We start from the raw sequence: 21,789 nt of genomic DNA on the forward strand, positions 1-21,789 counted from the left end.
CTTGTCATTTTTACATTTCTTTCCTTTTATTTCAACAAATTCCGATAGAATAGAATTACGTGGCTCCAAAAGGACACCGAAATCAGAACCATTCCCTGAAAATTAAATATACAGTATAGACTACCATTATGTAACAATATTGGAAGCGGATTAAAAAGTCTGTAACAGTCTCAATTTACAAAGGCTGAGTGAGTGAAAGGGGTGATATATTTTATGCAATGAATCGAAGTGGAAAAGGAAAAGAAACAAACATTAGTACCTGTTGAACATATGCCAGTTTATTATGTGGACACCGTGACCATACAAGGACAAGATACAGGATACAGGAGGGGATGCTCATGCCTTCCTGAAACCATATGAATGGCTGGTCCTTTATTGTAAAGCCTTGAGCTGAGTAGTACCAGAACACACATCTTACATGCCTGAATTATTGTGGACAGGGGGTTGTGATTCTGACTAGTGCTCGTGAGCCTGGTGTAGTTGTAGAGGTAATTATGGATTTGTACAAGTAAGGTCCCAGAAAGGCATCTTGGGTCCCTTACCCTCCAAACAGTTTGGCTTCTATGGGTCCTTTTTTTTTCTTTATAATTTTCTTTACTGAGATGCATTAGGTGACAAGATATAGTACAGAAAGGCAGAAGTGTGGAAAGAGGAGCACTTTACCCCAATTTGCAAAGGTCAAGCCTTTGACGTAACATCCTGGCACAAAATCTGTAAATTGTTCCATGACAATATGCCCAGAAGCATTCCAATGCAAATAGGTACCACCCAACCTTTCCGCTAATAAGTAAGGCTTGCAAGTAACATGTTTTGTGCACTTAAGTGACATAAATTTTACACCATCAGGTGAGGTGAACAAATAAAATCTGAAATACATAAAATTGAATATATATAATATATATATGTATATTATACATTTATCTACTAAACACTATATGAATACTAACATATTCAAAGTTAAAGTCTGTCAACAGAAAAACATCTGTTAAGTGGTTGGCACAAGTATTAAGGTGTCATGATTTAGCTTGAGGCTGGTCCAATGATAATGACATTTTGTATTTTGAAATACATTTGCACTGGGCTGCACATTCAGTCAGGAAACTGCTTCTCAGCAGTACATACAAACTTACTCTCATATTATGTAATGAAAATAAATGTGGTTCATCAATAAATATGACGTCATAACTCAGTCTTGTTTACCTATGGAACACTACAACCTTAAGAAATTTAAGACACCGTGTATGCACATCATAAAAATCTACCTAATCTTTGGTTCATCGAACAAGCCCAAATGCGAACAATGGGCACTCATCACATCTTGACTCACATCACTGCCTGAAAGAGTTCCAGTGCCCTACCCAATATGGGGAGAGTCAAAGACACTGCTGCCAAGCGTCAGGTTCACTCGGCAAATATCATCACAAACCACCTTCTTTACAGTTTTCATCACTGGGTGATGTACAGACATCTACCACACCGGAACAATTAACACTAAATATCACTGGTCACTCGGCAAAGAGGAGCGTGCCCGGGGCCCCTCTACCTGCAGAGGGGCAACCACAAGCAGCACATTGAAATGCAAACACAGTACACTGCTTTCACAGCACTGTATCTGGGAGGCAGTGAAGGCCTAAAATTAATGGGTAACAGTGTTTCTGGATTCTAGTACACACTCTGGACTTCAAGATATTCTTAATGTTTGTTTTAATATTCTTTTATTTTTGTTACTTCACTTCCGTGTCTTCTTCCATGGGTTCTTCCTCATCATTTGGAGTTTCAGTGGCTGGACTTTTTGGTGCAGGTTCGGGACTTCTGTAATACAACAGATAACACACAATCAATTTAAACATTCTCCATCTTTTAAAAGATCCCTTGAAACTATGAAAATGAATTATAATAAATTTGTACTTGTAATCAATTTAACGTCTGAATATCTTATAGTTGAATTAATTCCATTTGCATAAATTGGGGTTGCAATCAAACTTACATTTTGCATGTTTAATCTTGTATTAAAGTAGAGAGAAAAGGAAAAATTTCCTAGTAATCAACTTCAGAAATTAAACAAATTTTGTTCATAAAACTAAAGACATAAATTTCTTGAATATACATCATGTAGAGCAAAAGTTGTGCTTACATTAAAACTAGATTTTTTAAAATATTGAATACAAAATAAAAATGGCAATAGAAAATTGTCTTGTTAAATCTATATATCATTAAATGTGATGGAAATCAGTTCTGATTTTTACAGGTATAAACTACGGTTATAATGTCCATATAAGTAAGATTTTTAATCTTAAAAATTCAGTATAAAAAGCATACATACTGTGATGACTGATTCTGAGGATCAACTTTCAGTGACGCCATTGCAGAAACTGTTTCCTGTTCCTCCTCTCGTCCCTGAGCTTCTAATGCTGACAATGCAATCATTCCACTCTGCCTTCTCACTACTGGCCAATGAATACTCTGTACAATAAAATTTCAATGATGTAGACAGGACTATTTAATAATACATATTTTTTTTTAAAATCTTGGAGGATGAATTTCACAATATTATAGAACAATCTGCAATTGGTTTAGTAAATGCTAGACCTAGCACTAGTTTTCTTTTATACAAAATTTTTTAATTTGGGATGTTGCTTTTGAACTAAAACAAGAGTGTCGTTAGGTGTGGAGAGAGTATAATGCAAAATAATATACAGTATACAAAATATTATTATACTCTCCCCAGCCTCCAAAAGGCCAAAAATGCATAAGTAAAATCTTAAACTTTTTACATAATCTTTTTCTTTTATGAATCAGATGTGAAATTAGCTCTCTCCAATCTCCTTAGTCTTGAGCAATTTCTGTCCCTTATTAGAAATCTTCATCTATCAACTTTTTCCCAAGATTTCCAGGGTCTTCCTACTTTAATATTCACTGCTTACTCCCACCACAGAGTCATACTATTACCATTTTTGAGATATCAGTCAGTTTTCCTGCAGCTGGATGACATATACCACTATCCCGTGTTCATATTTGCTACCAAAGGTATGATGAAAGTTTCAGAATTCTGTTGAACTACTGTAATAAGTCAAACTATAACTTAAAATCCTCAGTAAGTCTACAATTTTATATAAGAAAATATACGAATACTGTTATTTTACTGTAATAACATCATTGGTAACATATCTGAATGTTTGCATTTGATACACTAAAGCTAACTGTTGGTGTATAGGCCTATTGGAGACAGAAGAATTTTTGTATAATTTTGGGGTTTAACAAAGCTAGTACATTACCTTAGATTCCATACCTAAGGCATCCTAACCCTTTTACCTACAAACATTACATTAATTCATATAGATAGTCTTTACTGTGTTTCAAAAATTCAATAAAAATGTGCACAGCAAAATGATAACTGCATAACTGCACATAAAGAATTAATATCAAATAATACTTACTTGTACAGCAATGACATTTTGTAAGGTATCTACAGCACTCTGGCAAGGTGGTCTGCTCATCTCTGACTCACTAACAGGTGGAGCCTCGTCACTAGTTAACACACGTACACAAGCTTCTGTAGCATCACAGATGCTAGTTAAATTGTAGCCTCCCTCAAGGGCCAAGACAACCTGTGGACAAGTAAATAAATTGATCTCCATATATACTGTGTTACAGAACTACAGTAGTAGTTTAAGGGAAAATAAAGATTAAGGTTATGTAATACTACAAATACCAAAAGACCTAAGCTAAATTAAGGTCTATCAGGATTATTCAGTACTGTATTCATTAGCAAATATTCTGAAAAATTTATGTTTAAAGCAATTCCTTATGGTCATACAAGCATGACATACTGTATAGGTATTATTGACAAATCTTTAGCATTTTGAGAGAACAAGCTCTCAAGATATTCACCATTATACATTCAAGACCATATAAAATTTAGAAATACAAAACATCTATATAAGTCTGAGTGTGCTTTTATATAGAAGCAACCTTAGAATTAATGCTTAAAAAACTTGGACATGCTTTTTTCCCGTTAATATTTAATTTTAGGTTTTTGCAAAGTTTAAAGAATTAACTAGTAGGCAGAACAAGCTAGTACATTACTATAATTTGGTTCTCTCAATCACCATTACTAGAAGGTTCCTTCCACATTACAATAAAAAGTTCAATACTTGAAGCGTTTCAACTTCTGAATTTTAACTTCACAAACACTTCTCAATAGATCTTCATTATTACTTAATCATAAATACTGAAAATCTTGAGAATATATAAAATTCCATGGACGCATCACCTTCAAGGTCATATAGAGTGCTCAGTCAAATTAAAGGGGGCTCTAGCCAATCCGACTTTGATTTGAATCCAACTTGTAGAAAATTTACTAAACATTTGGAGAGAGAGAGAGAGAGAGAGAGAGAGAGAGAGAGAGAGAGAGAGAGAGAGAGAGAGAGAGAGAGAGAGAGAGAAATTAAGTGTATGTGTATGCTTGAAAAATAAATGTCATATGAACTAAGCACATATTATAAGTAAACTAACAATAAATAAAAAGGCACCTTATAGATAAAGAAAAAAAAAATTAGCATATAATAGACCTAAATGTAAACTGGCAAAATGAACTAAATTTACTAAACTTGTGAAATATAATGCAATTTCATTAAACATACATCACATTCAGCATTTATAAATTAAATATTTATTTGGCAAGTAATGAAATACGCTAATAAATTTTAGTCCCAAGCAACATTAGAAATAAGTTGTTATCAAACATTAGTCATTGGCACAATTCAGCAAAAAATGTAGCTTGCTTGATATACATGTATGACGGCATTATACGAGGCAAAATTTGAAAGGTCGTATGATATGGGGATAGATGTATAAACACACAAAATAGTTTCAAAGGTCGCATAGCTCTGACACACAAGTACAGCTTACGATTTGTATGAAAATGATGTGCATGATCACTGGTGAAATTTAGTGGGAAATGCTGCAATAAATCATTGTCTAATAGTCAGATCTTTAATGTATTAACCCTTTTACCTCCAGGCTATTTGGAAATTTCCAACCCTTAACCCCCAGGGGGTTATTTTATTCCCAGCACATTTTGCAGTATATTTTTTTTAAATTGCTCTAACAGCCTTAATTTTTGTCATAGAGAGGTCAAGTTGGTTTCATTCTCTTGGAAAATGCCTGAATTTTCTCAAAAAATTATCAAAAATATGATAAAAAAATTTTATAGCATTTTTTTGCAAGGACGTACCGGTACATCCATGGGGGTAAAGGGATGGCTTTTGTGAAACGTACCAGTACGTCCTTTGGGGGTAAAAGGGTTAAGAAGGTTTTCAAACTGATAAAATCTGACTAACCAAGCACTAACTGTATCAAATAACCATGATAAGAAATCTCTATTTTTTTATCTTTACAGTACAAGAATCAATAGTGAATAAGAATTTATCCATTAATATTTTCAGTCAAACAATACGCTCAATTGCATACTAATATTCTAAGTCTACAAGAGGTACTGTAGTGTTATTTCCTAAATGATTCTTGCCTTCCTTTAATGACATAACAAAATCTGTCAAAAAAATTTACTATTTCTATTAGTCTATAAAAATAGTTTTAAAAATACTTTATAACATTACAATTACACTAGCCATACTTACAAAAGTTTAGAACAGTCTTAAGAGATTCTAAAAGTAAATACTAAAAGTTGTTAAAGCTAATTAAAAAGAGTAACACAATACCGTATATTGCTAATAATGGCAAGACAATGGAAACCCACAAAGTAGTCAAGAAATTTATGCATATATTATTAAAGCATATATCCCATCTCTTGCTTAAGGGTACACTTGGGCACACTATTCTATATAATTTCTCTTCCTCTTGATTTGTTAAATTTTTTTTAGTTTACTGGGGAAATACTTATTCTAATGTTACTGTTATTAAAATATTCTATTTTTCCTTGTTTCCTTTCCTCACGGGCTATTTTCCCTGGTGGTGCCCCTGGGCTTATAGCATCCTGCTTTTCCAACTAGGGTTGTAGCTTAGCAAATAATAATAATAATAATAATAATAAAAACTATAATAAATACAGTACTATACTGTAAGTCTAATAGAGCTACTAAAAAATTAAACAAACAAGTAATTCTCTTACCTTGCCTCTTGCAAGTGTCATAAGTTGTTTGGTCATGTGAGCAAAACAGTTAGCAGAAACTTTGTAACCACCCAGTGGAGAAGGATGACCCTCTGCAGCATCAAATCCTGCACTCACCAGGATTATTTCTGGATCAAAGTCCTGTCAAAAGGTATTGAATCAATTCAGTTATGAACAACAAAGGTTCAAAATATCTTCCTCCAACGATGATGCATTAAAAAATATATGCAGTTCAGTACATTCATGTAATTTTTAGAAAGATTTTTTCTTTAAATTATTTGGTTGAATAAATTATCATGATCATGTTAAATCCTTCATTAACCCAATACGAATCGAAAAAACCCTCCATCAATGATGCAAAAGTAAAAATATGCAGTTCAGTACTCATGTAATTTTTAGATATATTGTTTTTCCTCAAGTCATTTGATTAAGTAAATTATCATAATCATGCTACATCCTTCTTTAAATACTATACGAATTTGAAAAAAAGCAAGGGAAAATATCACTTTTAATGACTTGAAATGAATTTTCTTTTTTCCCTAAAATCAGTCAGTTAATTGAATGATCATAATAATCTCAAAGTCTTCCTTATCATTATACAAATTGAAAATATAAGTAAGGGAAAAATCACTTCTCATGACTTTAAATTAATAACTTGTAAAACAGTTACCTTAGCAATGGGCATTACTACAGTTCTAAAGGCAGCCATATATTCGGCATCCCCCATCGGTGGATTCAAACCACCTGAGAAGGCAATGTTTACGTTGAATCCATATCCATCACCTTCACCCACCTTGAAAGAAAAGTATCCTAAGTTATGCACAATACTTTATTTTGATAGTTCTGTATCATACATGGCAAATAACAAAAAGGCAGGAAAGTGCTCTAATTTTACTATAAAATATAATTCATACCATGTGGAGGAAATAACATACACTGGATAAATTGTCTATAAAAAGGATAATTTCACAGAAAAGACAAGACCAAAATTCCTTAAGATTACCTGTTTGACAGTGACTGGTTAAAACCACAAGTTCTAGAGGCTAATACTAATAGGATTATCAGGAATTAAAATTTAATAAAATGCATTTTATTAAAGAAAATTACAACGATTTCCAGTAGAGTAGTATGATGCAAAACATTAAAGTTTGTATAAAATGAAATGTATCATTATAACTGATCTAAACCTTGGAAATTACAGTAAAAAAAAAAATATTCACATACCTCTGTTGGAGCCCCAGTTCCAGGGAAGAAGCTTCCATCATCATATCGATGCATGGAAATGTAAAGGATATTTCTGTCGTCAAAGAACATGGACTGAGTTCCGTTACCATGATGGACATCCTGAAATATAAGTCATACATTTTACGCTAGAATATTTAAACTGGGACATATCCCAATTTAACTGAAAAAATCTGCAAAAAGTAAGTGTAAACATTCACAGTAAGAAAATACTTACCCAGTCAACTATAAGAATCTTTTCAATATTGAGCTTCTGATGTAACTGTCTTGCTGCTATAGCTACAGAATTAAAAAAGCAAAAGCCCATTGCTTGCTGCCGTTCAGCATGATGACCTGGCGGTCTAACTAAGGCAAAACCATTTCGTAGCTCTCCTGTTGCAACTGGGGGAGGTAAGATAACAATGTATCAATACATTCACCTAGAATTAACAAATAAAATATGAATATCTTGATTTCTGGTTCCATGTTTTGCATTGTAATTTTTTCTTTAAACATACTTTGAAGTGGATGACTGCCAGCATTATTATTTCAAAACTAAAATTCCACATTTATTCTTGCCACTAATTCAATTTACCTTTGAATGCTAAATCCACAACACAGCCTGCAGCCATTCTTGCTGCTGATGATGTATGCATCTCATTCCAAGTTGTATCTGAATCTACTCCCACACCACCACAATGTAATCTTACAAAACTTTTAATAGGTAGCTCAGCAAATTTGCTGGGATCTAGTCGGGATCGATTCCAAGGATTGGTACCTGAAAGAACAAAAACCAAGATTCAACATTTACCCTGATTATGATGTGGCATAGGTAAAATATGTTAAAGCATTGCACAATCATTCATTAAAATAGTACATTTGCTTCACAGAATTGATGATAAAATCATATTCAAGAAAACCCAATGTAACATAATGCATTTCCATGAGGCTTTTGTCCCAATAACCTATAAGTACTTTTTTGGGCTCAAGCCATGGCGTCCTGATGGAAGGTTCCTGTTTGGTAGCTTCCTTGGGTATAAGACTACTAAGATATTCCCAGAGAATTTAACCACAGGTTATCACAGAATTCTAACTTCTGGAGCGAGTATCTCAAAGGTTTCCCTTTAAGACATCGTAATACAACAGGGGACACGCATGTCTGAACGTGCCACATAGCTATCTTCACCCCGAACAGAGTTAATGCTTCGGTGTGTAAGGGCTGAGAATAGCTGGGAGCCGTTCCACAGCTAATCTCACTCGTGGCTACTACTGATACTCGAGACGTAAACAAACGGACGCCATTGCTCTGATGACGTCACGCCCGTCTTCATCCTTTGTTTAGTAGCTGCCCTACTTAGACGGATTTTCCCTGTGTTATCTTTATCGCTTTGCATCTTCGCTATGTCGTTACCTTCAGCCTCGCCTTCTTCTGGAAAGTTGAGTACAAGGTTCCAGTATTGTTTAATTAAGCTCTGGCCGTAAAGTAAATATTACTTTTCGAAATAATTGATGTTTTGTGGCAGAGCTGTGCCTCTACCGGACCCGCCATTTTATGGCGTCGTTGTTGTTATGCATGTCTTATTTAGTTGGCCACAACAACGCTTCCGGCATTATATACTAATCGAATACATTAGTTTATTTAGCCTTCATAGCTAGGAACTTTTATATCGTGTTTAGACGCTTTTTATCGGTCATCGATTGACCTCATACCAGTCGGCTACTATAGCCCCCAGGCCAGGAGCCTACATACAAGTGTTCATGCATGATTTATTAGTGATCCTAGACTAAGTTATGAAGATAGTGGCATTATTATTTTACAATACTTTTGACAGTGATGCAAATGTTTTCGCCTTCAGGGACCATATAGGGGATAGGCTAGTCAGTGATTCTTTCTAGCCTAACCTAATATTAGGACCCCTATATGCTTCCTTCATCCCCTGCCTTGGCATTCCCTCTATTTAGCCTTGATCCCTTTTCTGAGTAAAGGGATTAATTGTCTAATAGAGTATATATCGCCTCTCTGTCCTCCCTAAAGGAATGAACCCCCTTTAGGGCTGCGTCTGAGAGTGAGGTTAGGCTAGCCTACCTCTATGGCTAGGATAGTCTATGACTTTCCTGCAATAGCGATATGTCTTCTTCCTTGCCTAGTTCAGGACTTTTAGCCCTGTTCTAGGTCGGGTTAGGAAGGTTTCTCTGTTCCATGCTGAAACGGTACTCTTGCACTGTTTTAGCCGATCAGCCTGATCTTAGGTTAGGGAGTGTCCTCCCTTCCCTTAGTGGCCGCTCTGGTACAGAAACCCTTCCTGGGAAGACTTCTCTCTTCTCCCTCCCCACCTATCTCTTGTATAGCCTAGCCTATGCTTAGGTTAGTTTATACTCATCTGTCCCCTGTCCTACAACTCCTCCTTAGGGTGGAAGAGTAGGGCTACCCGAGCTTCCTTGTGCAGTCCACTCTGGTACATATACCTTCATAGTGTCCTATAAGGTTAGTTACTAGTATAGTTCTGCATATGGGAGTCTCCCCCCCCCCCCTCTTGGGTGTTCCCTAGCCCTCCCTTGGGCTACCTAGCTCCCGGTCCCTAGTGACCCCTGCTCATGGATGTTAGAGCCTGCCTCTATCATGGGTACACCCCCTCAGGGAGGGGGAGGGATGTCTGGAACCCTGACGGTACTTCCAGCATCCCTTCCCCCCTCCCCCTGTCTCTCTATCTATCCGGGTGCCGGTCTCTTGCCGCCTCTACTGTCGGCAATACCTGCCTCCTACTTGGTGACTTCCCTACCCTTGCCGCCAGCCCCCCGTGTACCGAGGGACTGCCGGCTGCCGCCGGCTACCACCGGCGGCTCTCCTACTCCTATCTAATCGTCCGCTTGCCGGTCGATCACCGGAGTGCCGGTATATACTGCCGGCAACCCGATACTGCCTTTACCATCCTTATCCCAGTCACCAACCTGGCATCCTCCGACTGCCGGAGCCGCCGCTTCCTGCCGGCGTGCCGCCGTTGTGCCGGCGGCCGCCATCCTGGTATTTAACTGACTTTTGAAAATTGTCTGTTCTAATGCCAGAATCTATGCTGGAGCGAGCTCCGGCATGCCGGCGGCTTGCCGGATGCCCCGGAGGCGTCAAGAATACTTGCACCCCCTTACTGTAGCTATCATAAGACTAGGATAGCCCTATATCGCAAACAGATAAGCTGCTTCTGCTATTAAGATCAGTACCTAGTACTGCTCTATTAGTGATCATGCTGTCTCTTTGCATTCTTCTATTTCCAGCATGCTATGTGCATCTTAGCGCGGTTGGTTGCCAGAAACAGTTACCCTTTAATGAGGCCTTCTGGCTCTTAACTGGGAACCGAATGAATTCGATCCCAATCTTGTCCTTGGTTTTCCATGGAGTTCCAAAATACTGGGAATTCTAGGAAACTATATCCAATGATCTCGGTCATTTGGATTATCCAAGGACCAAGCTTGTGGTAACCAGCCGGGCGAGATGCATGGAGCATGTTCTCCTTTACTGTTTTCATTCTCTATGCATCACACCTTCTTTAAGTTAAAATTAATGATTAATATTAACTTAGTTTAAGAGCCATTCTTATGACTCCCCCATACTCATTTCCTCTTTCTTCCACAGGAGGAGCAGATGAAGTGTGACTTCGCCTTCTGCGCTGTGAAACGCCCGCAGTTTTACGGGCATACGGCTTGCAGGACTCACGCCCCTTGTGCAGACAAGAAAGGGGATTTGAAGTTTTGGAATCCACTGGATTGTACGGTCTGCCAGGCCCACCTAGTTGAGGCCTTCCATAACCCTCCCTCAGCGGAGGTTAGAGACATTTCTCGCGAAAAGCTGCGCAAGTGGGTGCGTGGCTTTCAGAAAAATGCTACTGGACCGTACCTGGCCACCGAAGAACTGAGGTCCCTGTTGTTCCCTAAGGCCTCCCCTGACTCAGTGGTACCAAAAGATGTGATCCCCACTGTCCAAATTACGGTGGAACCTGATGTGGTCATGGCTCAGTCCATGCACGAGTGTCGTTTAGATTCCGAGGATGATGAACAGATCTCAGACGTCTCGGAAGACACGGAGAAGACGCTTATGGCTCAAGGAGCCGAAGAGGACGAAGACAAGGTGGAGTACACCGAGTCGGAGCTTGGAGCTGCTCCCTCGTCCATCCCTCCTCCTACTCCTACACCGACGGAAATGTCTATTCCGTCTACCTCCTCGACTCCGGATCCCTCCTCTTCTACCCAAGAACTGATCCGGCTGATTAGAGCCGTCATGGACGACAGGCTGAAGGAGAACCAGGAGTCCATCAGGTCGATGATTGGATCCAGAGAACCGAAGAAGATTTCGGTCAAGGATCTCCCAGCTTGCTCTCATGCCAACCCGTGGAGGTATGCAGAGCATATGGTTATTGCGACCGGCAGGATCTTTGTTAGTGACAAGATCGGCACGGTCCCGTTGGAAGATGTGGAGTTCTTCCCAAGCTTCGAGGCCTACCCGGACTGTTACGTCCGGCTTCGTTCCGAACCTGCCTCGAAGGAAGAGACCGAACCTAAAGAAGAGATAGTGTTCGATCTCGCAAAGGCCCAGGCTATGCTAGCCTCCGCATTTAAGAGTAGGGGCTTTACCTGCTCTAAGCTTCCGGCTTTGAGCAAGAAGCATCCTACGTACGTTGCACCTGACACTGCGGTTCTTCCTTTCTTGGAAAAGGCCTTAGCTGCATGCCTTAAAGCGGCGGAAGAAGGGAAACCCTGCCCTGCACTGGAGGAGTGCAGACCCTTCTCCATCGTGACCCCCCCTGACGCTCGACACTGGAAAGATGTTCAACATACTTTCGTCGTGGGAAGGCTCGATCCTGACGTCGCCGGACGTCAGTTTAATGAAGACCTCCCTAAGCTCAACGATCACCTCCTTCGCCGGGAACAAGACACGAAGGAGAGGCTTGCGGCATCTCTTTCTCATCAAGTCCAACTGGAAGTGATGGCCTGTGACACAAGAGTACCAGATCACTACATGGTACTAGCCAAATCCCACTTACTGACAGTAATGAAGGACTTGTACCACTTCATAAAGGCTCGCAGAGCCTGTCGTGAATTCGTGTTTGCCGGTGCCACCGTGAAACACGAACCCCGGAGGCTGATTTCCTCCAACATCTGGGGAAAGCACCTGTTTCCTTCTGACCTTGTCAAGGAAATAACTGACAGAGCCGCCACGGAGAATAGGAACCTTCTCCACAAGTGGGGCATGTCCAGAAAAAGGAAACCCTCTCAGGACGATGGACCTCAGCCTAAGAGGAAACCTCAAAAACCAAAACCCCAGCAACGTCAGCAACGACGTCAGTTTCCGGGACCCGCTACCTCCCAAGTGGTTGCCCAACCACAACAGACCTTTCAATTGGTCCCCCAACCGGTGTTGTCACAGTCACCGGTCTTCACCCCTGCCTTTGAGCAATCATCCACTACCTTTCATGCCAAAGGTAGAGGCTCGTTCAGGGGTGCAAGCAGAGACGCATCTCGTCGTCCCTCCAGAGGTAGAGGAGGAAAGGGAGCTAGCGGCCGAGGCAACAAGTCCTCGGGACACCAGAAGCAATGAAGTGCTTCCGGTGGGAGGAAGACTCCGCCAATTCCAGGATCGTTGGACCTTCGATCCCTGGGCACACAGCATCATCAAGAACGGTCTAGGCTGGAGTTGGACGCAACCACCCCCAATCTTCCAGCGGTTCTTCCAGCAATCGACCCCCCTTCTGGAAGAATATGTTCTAGACCTCTTGAACAAGAAGGTGATAAGGAAGGTAAAGTCCACCAGGTTCCAAGGGAGACTGTTTTGCGTTCCCAAGAAGGACTCAGACAAACTCAGAGTCATTCTGGACTTATCCCCCCTCAACAAGTTCATAGAGAACAACAAATTCAAGATGCTGACGCTTCAACAAATAAGGACCCTTCTGCCTCAAGGTTCCTACACGGTCTCTATAGACCTGGCGGATGCCTATTGGCACATTCCAATGAACCATCACGCTTCCTCCTACCTAGGATTTCGACTCCAAAGGAAAAGCTACGCCTTCCGGGCCATGCCATTCGGCCTCAATGTGGCCCCTCGGATCTTCACAAAACTGGCGGATGCCATAGTACAACAGCTCCGCCTAAGAAACGTCCAGGTGATGGCCTACCTCGACGACTGGCTAGTCTGGGCTCCATCGCCCGAAGAGTGTGCAAAGTCTTGCAACGAAGTTACCCAGTACCTAGAACACCTGGGATTCAAGATCAACGAGAAGAAATCTCGCCTCTCTCCAGCTCAGAAGTTTCAGTGGTTGGGAATCCACTGGAATCTTCAGTCACACCGCCTTTCCATCCCCCAGAAGAAAAGGAAGGAAATAGCAGGGTCTGTCAAGCGACTACTGAAATCCAAACGCATTTCAAGACGACAGCAGGAACGAGTTCTAGGCTCTCTACAATTCGCCTCAGTGACAAACCCAGTGCTTCGTGCACAGCTAAAGGATGCCGCGGGAGTCTGGAGACGCTCGGCATCCATCGCTCGAAGAGACCTCAAGAGACGGCTTCCAGACAGACTTCGACGCCTCCTAAAGCCGTGGTCGGAAGCAAAGGCCCTGAAAAGGTCCATTCCTCTCCAACACCCTCCTCCATCACTCAACATCCACACGGATGCCTCACTGGAAGGCTGGGGAGGTCACTCCCACCTGAAACAGGCTCAAGGGACCTGGTCTCCACTATTCAAGACGTTCCACATAAACATCTTGGAGGCCATGGCGGTCCTTCTAACTCTGAAGAAGTTATCCCCGCCGCCCTCGATCCACATCCGTCTAACCCTAGACAACTCGGTAGTAGTTCGTTGTCTCAATCGCCAAGGCTCAAGATCGCCCCAGATAAATCAGGTGCTTCTCCCAATCTTCCGTCTGGCGGAGAAGAAGAAGTGGCACCTGTCTGCAGTTCACCTACAAGGATTCCGCAATGTGACAGCGGATGCTCTATCTCGGACAAACCCGATAGAGTCGGAATGGTCTCTAGACGCAAGATCGTTCTCCTTCATCTCTCATCAAGTCCCAGAACTTCAGATAGATCTCTTTGCAACGAGCGACAACAATCAACTTCCTCTGTACGTAGCCCCGTACGAGGACCCCAAAGCAGAAGCGGTGGACGCCATGTCATTGGACTGGAACAGATGGTCAAAGATATACCTGTTCCCTCCCACCAACCTTCTGTTGAAAGTCCTCTCCAAACTGAGAACCTTCAAAGGGACAGCGGCCCTAGTGGCTCCCAAGTGGCCCCGGAGCAACTGGTACCCCCTGGTCCTGGAGCTGCAGCCCAAGCTGATCCCTCTCCCGGGCCCAGTTCTCTCTCAACAAGTACAGAAGTCGACTGTCTTCGCTTCATCATCGAAAATCAAGGACCTTCATCTCATGATTTTCTCTCCCTTGCCGCAAAGAAGAGGTTTGGGATCTCGAAGAAAAGTCTAGACTTCCTAGAGGAATACAAGACCGAATCCACGAGACGGCAATATGAATCATCCTGGAGGAAATGGGTCTCCTTTGTCAAGGCAAAAAATCCTAAAGAAATCACCATTGATTTCTGTATGTCCTTCTTCATTCACCTTCATGGACAAGGATTAGCAGCCAATACGATTTCAACCTGCAAATCGGCCTTGACTAGACCAATTCTATATGCTTTCCAAATTGATCTGTCCAACGACATCTTTAACAAATTACCAAAAGCATGTGCTCGCCTACGCCCAGCACCCCCTCCGAAACCGATCTCCTGGTCACTAGACAAGGTACTCCATTTCGCCTCCAACTTGGACAACGATTCATGCCCCCTCAAGGATCTGACTCAGAAAGTTATATTTTTATTTGCTCTCGCTTCGGGAGCTCGAGTCAGCGAAATAGTGGCATTATCAAGAGAAGAGGGACACATCCTGTTTGCCGATTCAGGAGAAGTGACCCTCTCCCCTGATCCGACGTTTCTCGCTAAAAACGAATTACCCACCAAAAGATGGGGCCCTTGGAGAATATGCCCCCTGAAGGAGGATGTCTCTCTATGTCCAGTAGAGAGTCTCAAGGTCTATCTTCGCAGAACTTCGAACTTTGGTGGAGGCCAACTCTTCAAAGGAGAAACATCGGGCAGCGACCTGTCACTGAAACAATTAAGAGCGAAAATCACCTACTTCATTCGCAGAGCGGATCCGAACAGTACACCCGCTGGTCATGATCCTAGAAAAGTGGCATCTTCTCTGAACTTCTTTCAGAGCATGGACTTTGAAAGCCTTAAAAACTTTACGGGCTGGAAGTCCTCGCGAGTTTTCTTTAAACATTATGCGAAACAAGTGCACGAAGTCAAACATTTTGTGGTAGCCGCAGGTAGTGTTATGAAACCTGCACCTAACTCTGCGTAGAACAGTGAGTTACTTGGGACTCTAACTCTTCGGGTGCCTATGTTGACCCTCGAGCGATTCATAGTGATGTCTAAAAACACTTAGTGCTTTTATAACTGTTCTTATCCCAGGTGAAATGTCATAGTGTCACACAAGTGCCGCATGCCTTGAGCATGATGTGTTGTTTAAAGACTTGCGTTCCTCGAGAACGAGTACCTACTAATCCTGAAATTCCTTTTCAGATTCAAGAGCAAGCCTTTATTTCTATGTACATTATTACTGTAAATGAACTTTACTTTTGCTGTAAATTATTTAATTTCTGCATTGTGAAATAAAATTTCTATTTTATTACTTATGCGTCTCTTTCAGCTCCTACCTACTATGAAATACATACTGTCATAGTTTTATTTATTCCTCCTTTCTTATGGTCATGAAGAATTTAAGATGTCTAATCCTAAATTATATTCATCCTGTCTCAGTAAGGTTCCTACACGAATACTTACTTCTGATAACCAAGAGATGAACTCTATACACAGTGCCCAACCACCACTGGTCTAATTTAGAATGTTCCTATACAAATATCAAACATTCTGCTTCATCTCTAAGTTCTTCAAGTTCTTCTGTCAGGACGAATAGCCCTTCAATACCACTTTGACGTCGGCATAGCCCATGGGAACTTCCTACCAATGGGGGGCAGGATACTTCGTTCCTATGGTTCTTTACCTAAGATTACTTTGCTGTTTTGTCAATGCCCAGGCACTTAACACTGGGGGAAAAATCTACCACGATACATTGATTCTCTGGTACTCTTCCATCAGGACGCCATGGCTTGAGCCCAAAAAACGGATTTTGAGCGAAGCGAAAAATCTATTTTTGGGTGAGATAGCCATGGCGTCCTGATGGACCCTCCCTACTACTTTGTCCAGTTTTGTTCCCACCCTACACAATTGTATCATGGTGATGGGCAGCAACTGGCTTCAGGATGAAGACGGGCGTGACGTCATCAGAGCAATGGCGTCCGTTTGTTTACGTCTCGAGTATCAGTAGTAGCCACGAGTGAGATTAGCTGTGGAACGGCTCCCAGCTATTCTCAGCCCTTACACACCGAAGCATTAACTCTGTTCGGGGTGAAGATAGCTATGTGGCACGTTCAGACATGCGTGTCCCCTGTTGTATTACGATGTCTTAAAGGGAAACCTTTGAGATACTCGCTCCAGAAGTTAGAATTCTGTGATAACCTGTGGTTAAATTCTCTGGGAATATCTTAGTAGTCTTATACCCAAGGAAGCTACCAAACAGGAACCTTCCATCAGGACGCCATGGCTATCTCACCCAAAAATAGATTTTTCGCTTCGCTCAAAATCCGTTGTATCATTTCATGCATTACAGAACTGCTTACCAAACAGCAATGTGTGCGCTTCACTGTGACAAGACTGTATTTCTTCAAGTGTAGCTTTACGTGGTCGTGTTCTATGGCAACGATGAATTAGTGCGGTTTCTTGTAATCTTGCCCATATGGACTGAAGGCGACCTCCATGTTCAGGGTGATGTGAATTATCTCCACAAATACACTGATGTTTAAGCATTAGATTGTCATATGCAAAACCTGTTGTTGCTCCCTGTGAAATATAAAAACAAATGGATAAACAAAGTACTGCAAGACCTTCAATGGATATCTAAAATACTTACAAATTATGTATATTGTAGTAAAATTCTGTAAGTGAATTCTCTGCACTTTAATAATTCTGTTATCAGCTAGATCTCAAATAACAAAACTCTTTTTAATGTTAGTGTACTTTCACTATCAGATAACTACAAAAACAATTATATAAGTTTCAAAAAAATACCTAAAATTTTCTTTACAACCCCTTGGATGCTCAAACTTGACACTATTACAGTTATCTTTAAAGACCAATTTTGCAATGAATGATTTTCATAAAAAAAAACACCAAATTTCATATTCTAGAGGACCTGTTATGAAAGTAAAAGTACAATATAGGAGTATACTTTCTACTAATCAAATTACAGTGCTGTATATAATAAAATTAGTATGTGTCTACCTTACACTTATCTGAAAGAAAATCCTTCTCTCAGAATCAAAGACTTACTATAGTCAATTTCTTTTAGAGATGCAATTTTGCACCGACTCGCAGCGGTGCCCTTTTAGCTCGGAAAAGTTCCCTGATCGCTGATAGGTTGGACGAGATAATTCTAACCAATCAGCGATCAGGAAACTTTTCCGAGCTAAAAGGACACCGCTGCGAGTCGGTGCAAATCTGCCTCGATAAAAGAAATGGACTATAGTATCTATGTTTTCTGACTTTAGACTTTCCTGATATTCATATATTTATAAATACAGTAACTTGACTTTACTTAAAACTTTATCAATTACGCTTTTGTCAAAGCCTTTACATATATTTCAGTTTCTTATTCATTTCCAGAGTCTCTTAATGATTTCCACGTAAAATCTAGAGCACATAGGGTAGCAAACCTCTAGAAGTATCATAGGCTAAAAAATGTGGAAGTTTAAGGTAATCATTATTTGATGTTAAGCACAAGCTCTTAAGATTCTAAAATAAGTAACAGTGGCAGTGTTACTAAATCTTGGTGTAGAAATGAACTAACCTGTTTGTTCATGCTCAAAGGCTCTTGTGGTGAGCCCTGTGGAGACAGGGTAACAAGTGGCGAACTTAGGGCACGAGATAATGGTCTTGCTATGTGATTACCAGAACGATGGATGGTAGGACCTATAAAAAAGGGATAAAAGAGGCATGATTTATTTCTCCTGGTAGTTGCAGATTAACATTATTCTGTACTTAAAATGAAAACTGTAGATGCTGGTTATGCAAAATTAAATACAGTAAAAATTTCAAGAAAATTTAACATATTTACACTTACATACACAGCAAGTATCATAATTAAAATTAACATATTTACACCATTAATATTAAAACTTACTGGTTGTACAGTGTAGGGGTGGATGTTTTGCAGTTAAAAGTTCTCGTTGGTGCTTCAGGAACATAGCCCGGTCTCTTTGTTGCCTCGCTATAGAGCTTTCTTCCATCTTTCTCTCAGTCAGATCTATGACCTGGAAACGAGAGCCCTACAAATCATTTTACAAATTCTCATTCACAAGGAAACTGTTCAGTGCACTTAAGCACAAAATATAGGCAAATAAGAGTTTAAAGGGTAAATAAAATCCATTTAAATGAATGGATTTATTAATTTAAGCCATACGGTCCAGCACTGAAGCCATTTAGTCAGGAGGTTGGACAGCAAGGTAGAAGGCAGGAATGTAGGTAATGTAAAATGTGGGTGCAGCTAGAAGATAAAGTGACACTTCAGAAATCTTTTGTAAAGATTCATCATCCTTCAATGCTTCATTTCAGTTCTTTGTTATTATACTCCTTAGATGGTGTACCGAGACTAGAAATGCTGCCTTGCTGGAAGACTCATAGGCCTCATAAGATTCCCAAATAAAGCAAAGTATAAAAAGCATATGAAGCTCACTATTATTAACCCTAGATAATGCAATTAGCTAGCTTAGCATTTTCCCTGAACTAAGCACAAATTTACTTTTATGTTTCGAGCAATTAAAGAGGTCGGCTTTCAGCTGAATATCGCTATTAAAGAAGAGGAACTGGCAGTGAACAAAATTCCTAAAACCAATAAAACAAGGCTTTCACAATCTCTCTAACTACTCTTTCTGGTATTATTAGCAACACTAAATAACCTAAACTCATAAACAAAACACAATGTCGATCGCAGGAAGCAAAGACAAACGACCAATGCTCGTGAACATGAGAACAGAAAATGCAAAGGAACTATATAATGTATCCACATTTAGATAATTGCCATCAACTTCCAGATTAACTCAATAGAAGGGGGGCATTTGTAAGGAAAGAAAACAATACTTTTTAACCATTGGAGCATCTTTAGACACATTTTATGTTAGATTTTTATACTCCCTTCGGTTCCAAACAATTTATAAAATATGTAACATTATATATCACAATAATAAATATTGTAAAGTCCTATTTTGTTTAGATTTTGTGCTAAGATGAGCTGAGTAAAATGTCCAATGAAAAGCCCTGGGTCTTGAGTGCTAAATCCTTTGGTGAGGGGTTGGCACTTGAAGGGTTAAACAACTTTGAAAAAGATATCAGCAGTTTCATAGAAATGATACTATCATTCGCTTAGCTGGCTTCTGTACGATATTATCTTCATATTAGTGCTGTTCCATATTAATCTCACAAAGATGGCTAAATGAATTAGAAACACCTACATTCAAGCCACATTTCTATCTGATATTTGACATGCTTGAAACAGATTATTCTTTTTTAATCGCAAGACATATTTTAACTTAGCTTATTATGTAAATCATTATCAGCAATGCGGTTTTAAAAATTAGTTACACCTGGGTTAAAAAAAGTTGTTCTCCTCATACAAACAATAAAATAAAACTATATTTGAAACTCAATAATGCAGTAACTAATTTCACAACTAAAATAACCACCATGTTGCAAGAAAAAGTGTTAATATAGTTTTCATCTAGCATTGTCTTTAAAAAACAAAAATAATACAAGTCATTTCATTTGACATTGTATGGTGGGTAGTTCATAAATTTAATTTTCCTTCTTCAAATGTCTTTTTCCTTCACATGCTTAAGCAAAAACTTCAAATTACTTGGGATGTATATTTACCCAAAACATTCATTAGGCAATATAGTTTAACAGCAATTTTGAAGACTGAATGCTTTATTTCATGAAGTACTGTAACCCATTTCACCAATGCAATCAAATAAAATGCACTGTAGAAAATTAGTATAAACTCACCTCTGGTTCCTCTTCATGCAGAACTTCCTCCTCTTCTTCCTGCATGCCAAAGGAGTTGCACAGGGAGGACAAGACAAACAATTAATTCAGTCAATTTATAGGCTAAATACAATTGGATATTCCAAAAAGGCTGGTTGCTTGAGACTTGCAGGGAAATGAAGCATGACTTTGAAAAGGGAAAGGACATAATACATGCTAAAAGGCTAAAATGTTCCACACATCCAGTTCATGTAAAGTACAAGCGGCTCGCCTGAGAAATACATCTCGTAAGATTCTGAAGTGTTAAGAATGTGGTCCTATACTCTCAAGGAAAATCATACCACAGTACTAAATTTAACTTTCAAAAGCAATGAAAATATTTCCGTCTATTATACTCTACTGTGATAAAAATTCATAAATGTGCTTTTTGTTTTGTTTGGATGTTAATCCAATATCATTTTAGAAGCTTATTAGGTATTAATGAACATTTTCAGCACAAAAATGAATTTCCCATTGATATACAAAGACCAGTGTTCTTATATGGCAAACAAGTACTGAATTGTAAATATATGATACATATTAGAACAGTAATTTGAACTGATGTTTTCCAAACACCTGTTTAAAATGTTAAAATGATTAGTTACTTACAATACATTGAAAAATATTTATTTCTTTCAATGGAAATTAATCATTAACTGTATGTACATTTATCATGCAAATAAGTACAACATATCATTGATCTACCTATGAAAATACTATGTACTTTAATTTCTGTGCCATTGACTGATCCAAACTTGTATGAAACTTGTATTTTCTGCCTAGATATATATTTCCTTTTTACATATAAATCAAGTTGATGTAAACCAGTAGAGAAACATTCCATCTGGATGGATCCCCGCACTAACAAAAATAGTAAGCCAAAGATTAAGAAACAATTTGAAATAAATTTTACAAAGACTATCAAATAGCTTCTGTAAGGGAGAGTTAAAACACCAGCTAACATCATCTCTAGTGATATGTACTTGTAATTAAAATGCCATATTTTTACTTTTTCCATATGTTTAAATCTGGGAATTCATTATATTTTTTTAGATTTGTTAGGTCAGCTCCAAAATGTTGATCTATCTACTATCTTTTCCTCATGGAGCCCTTGGACTTATAGCATCTTGCTTTTACAAGTAAGGTTGTAGCTTAGCTAGTAATAATAATATAATGAATATTTCAACATTAATACGAGAATTCTTTTT

The 21,789-nt window shown here is 39.4% G+C and overlaps 1 protein-coding gene across 1 annotated transcript in view; it reads right to left on the reverse strand.

Moving 5' to 3' along the window:
* Positions 1 to 256: 256 nt before the first annotated feature.
* HDAC4 (histone deacetylase 4) overlaps positions 257 to 21,789 on the reverse strand; it is a 57,245-nt gene continuing 35,712 nt past the window's right edge. Inside the window, exons 11-22 of the mRNA XM_068376473.1 lie at positions 20,564 to 20,602; positions 18,687 to 18,831; positions 18,354 to 18,475; positions 17,128 to 17,347; positions 7,947 to 8,129; positions 7,590 to 7,753; positions 7,355 to 7,474; positions 6,801 to 6,923; positions 6,131 to 6,271; positions 3,438 to 3,608; positions 2,324 to 2,463; positions 257 to 1,812 (exon numbers count right to left, since the gene is read on the reverse strand). Coding sequence (XP_068232574.1) covers positions 1,725 to 1,812; positions 2,324 to 2,463; positions 3,438 to 3,608; positions 6,131 to 6,271; positions 6,801 to 6,923; positions 7,355 to 7,474; positions 7,590 to 7,753; positions 7,947 to 8,129; positions 17,128 to 17,347; positions 18,354 to 18,475; positions 18,687 to 18,831; positions 20,564 to 20,602 — 1,656 coding nt within the window. The 3' untranslated portion in view covers positions 257 to 1,724. The remainder of the gene's footprint in view (positions 1,813 to 2,323; positions 2,464 to 3,437; positions 3,609 to 6,130; positions 6,272 to 6,800; positions 6,924 to 7,354; positions 7,475 to 7,589; positions 7,754 to 7,946; positions 8,130 to 17,127; positions 17,348 to 18,353; positions 18,476 to 18,686; positions 18,832 to 20,563; positions 20,603 to 21,789) is intronic.

Source organism: Palaemon carinicauda, chromosome 7 (genome assembly GCF_036898095.1).
Source record: "Palaemon carinicauda isolate YSFRI2023 chromosome 7, ASM3689809v2, whole genome shotgun sequence".
NCBI lineage: Eukaryota > Metazoa > Arthropoda > Malacostraca > Decapoda > Palaemonidae > Palaemon > Palaemon carinicauda.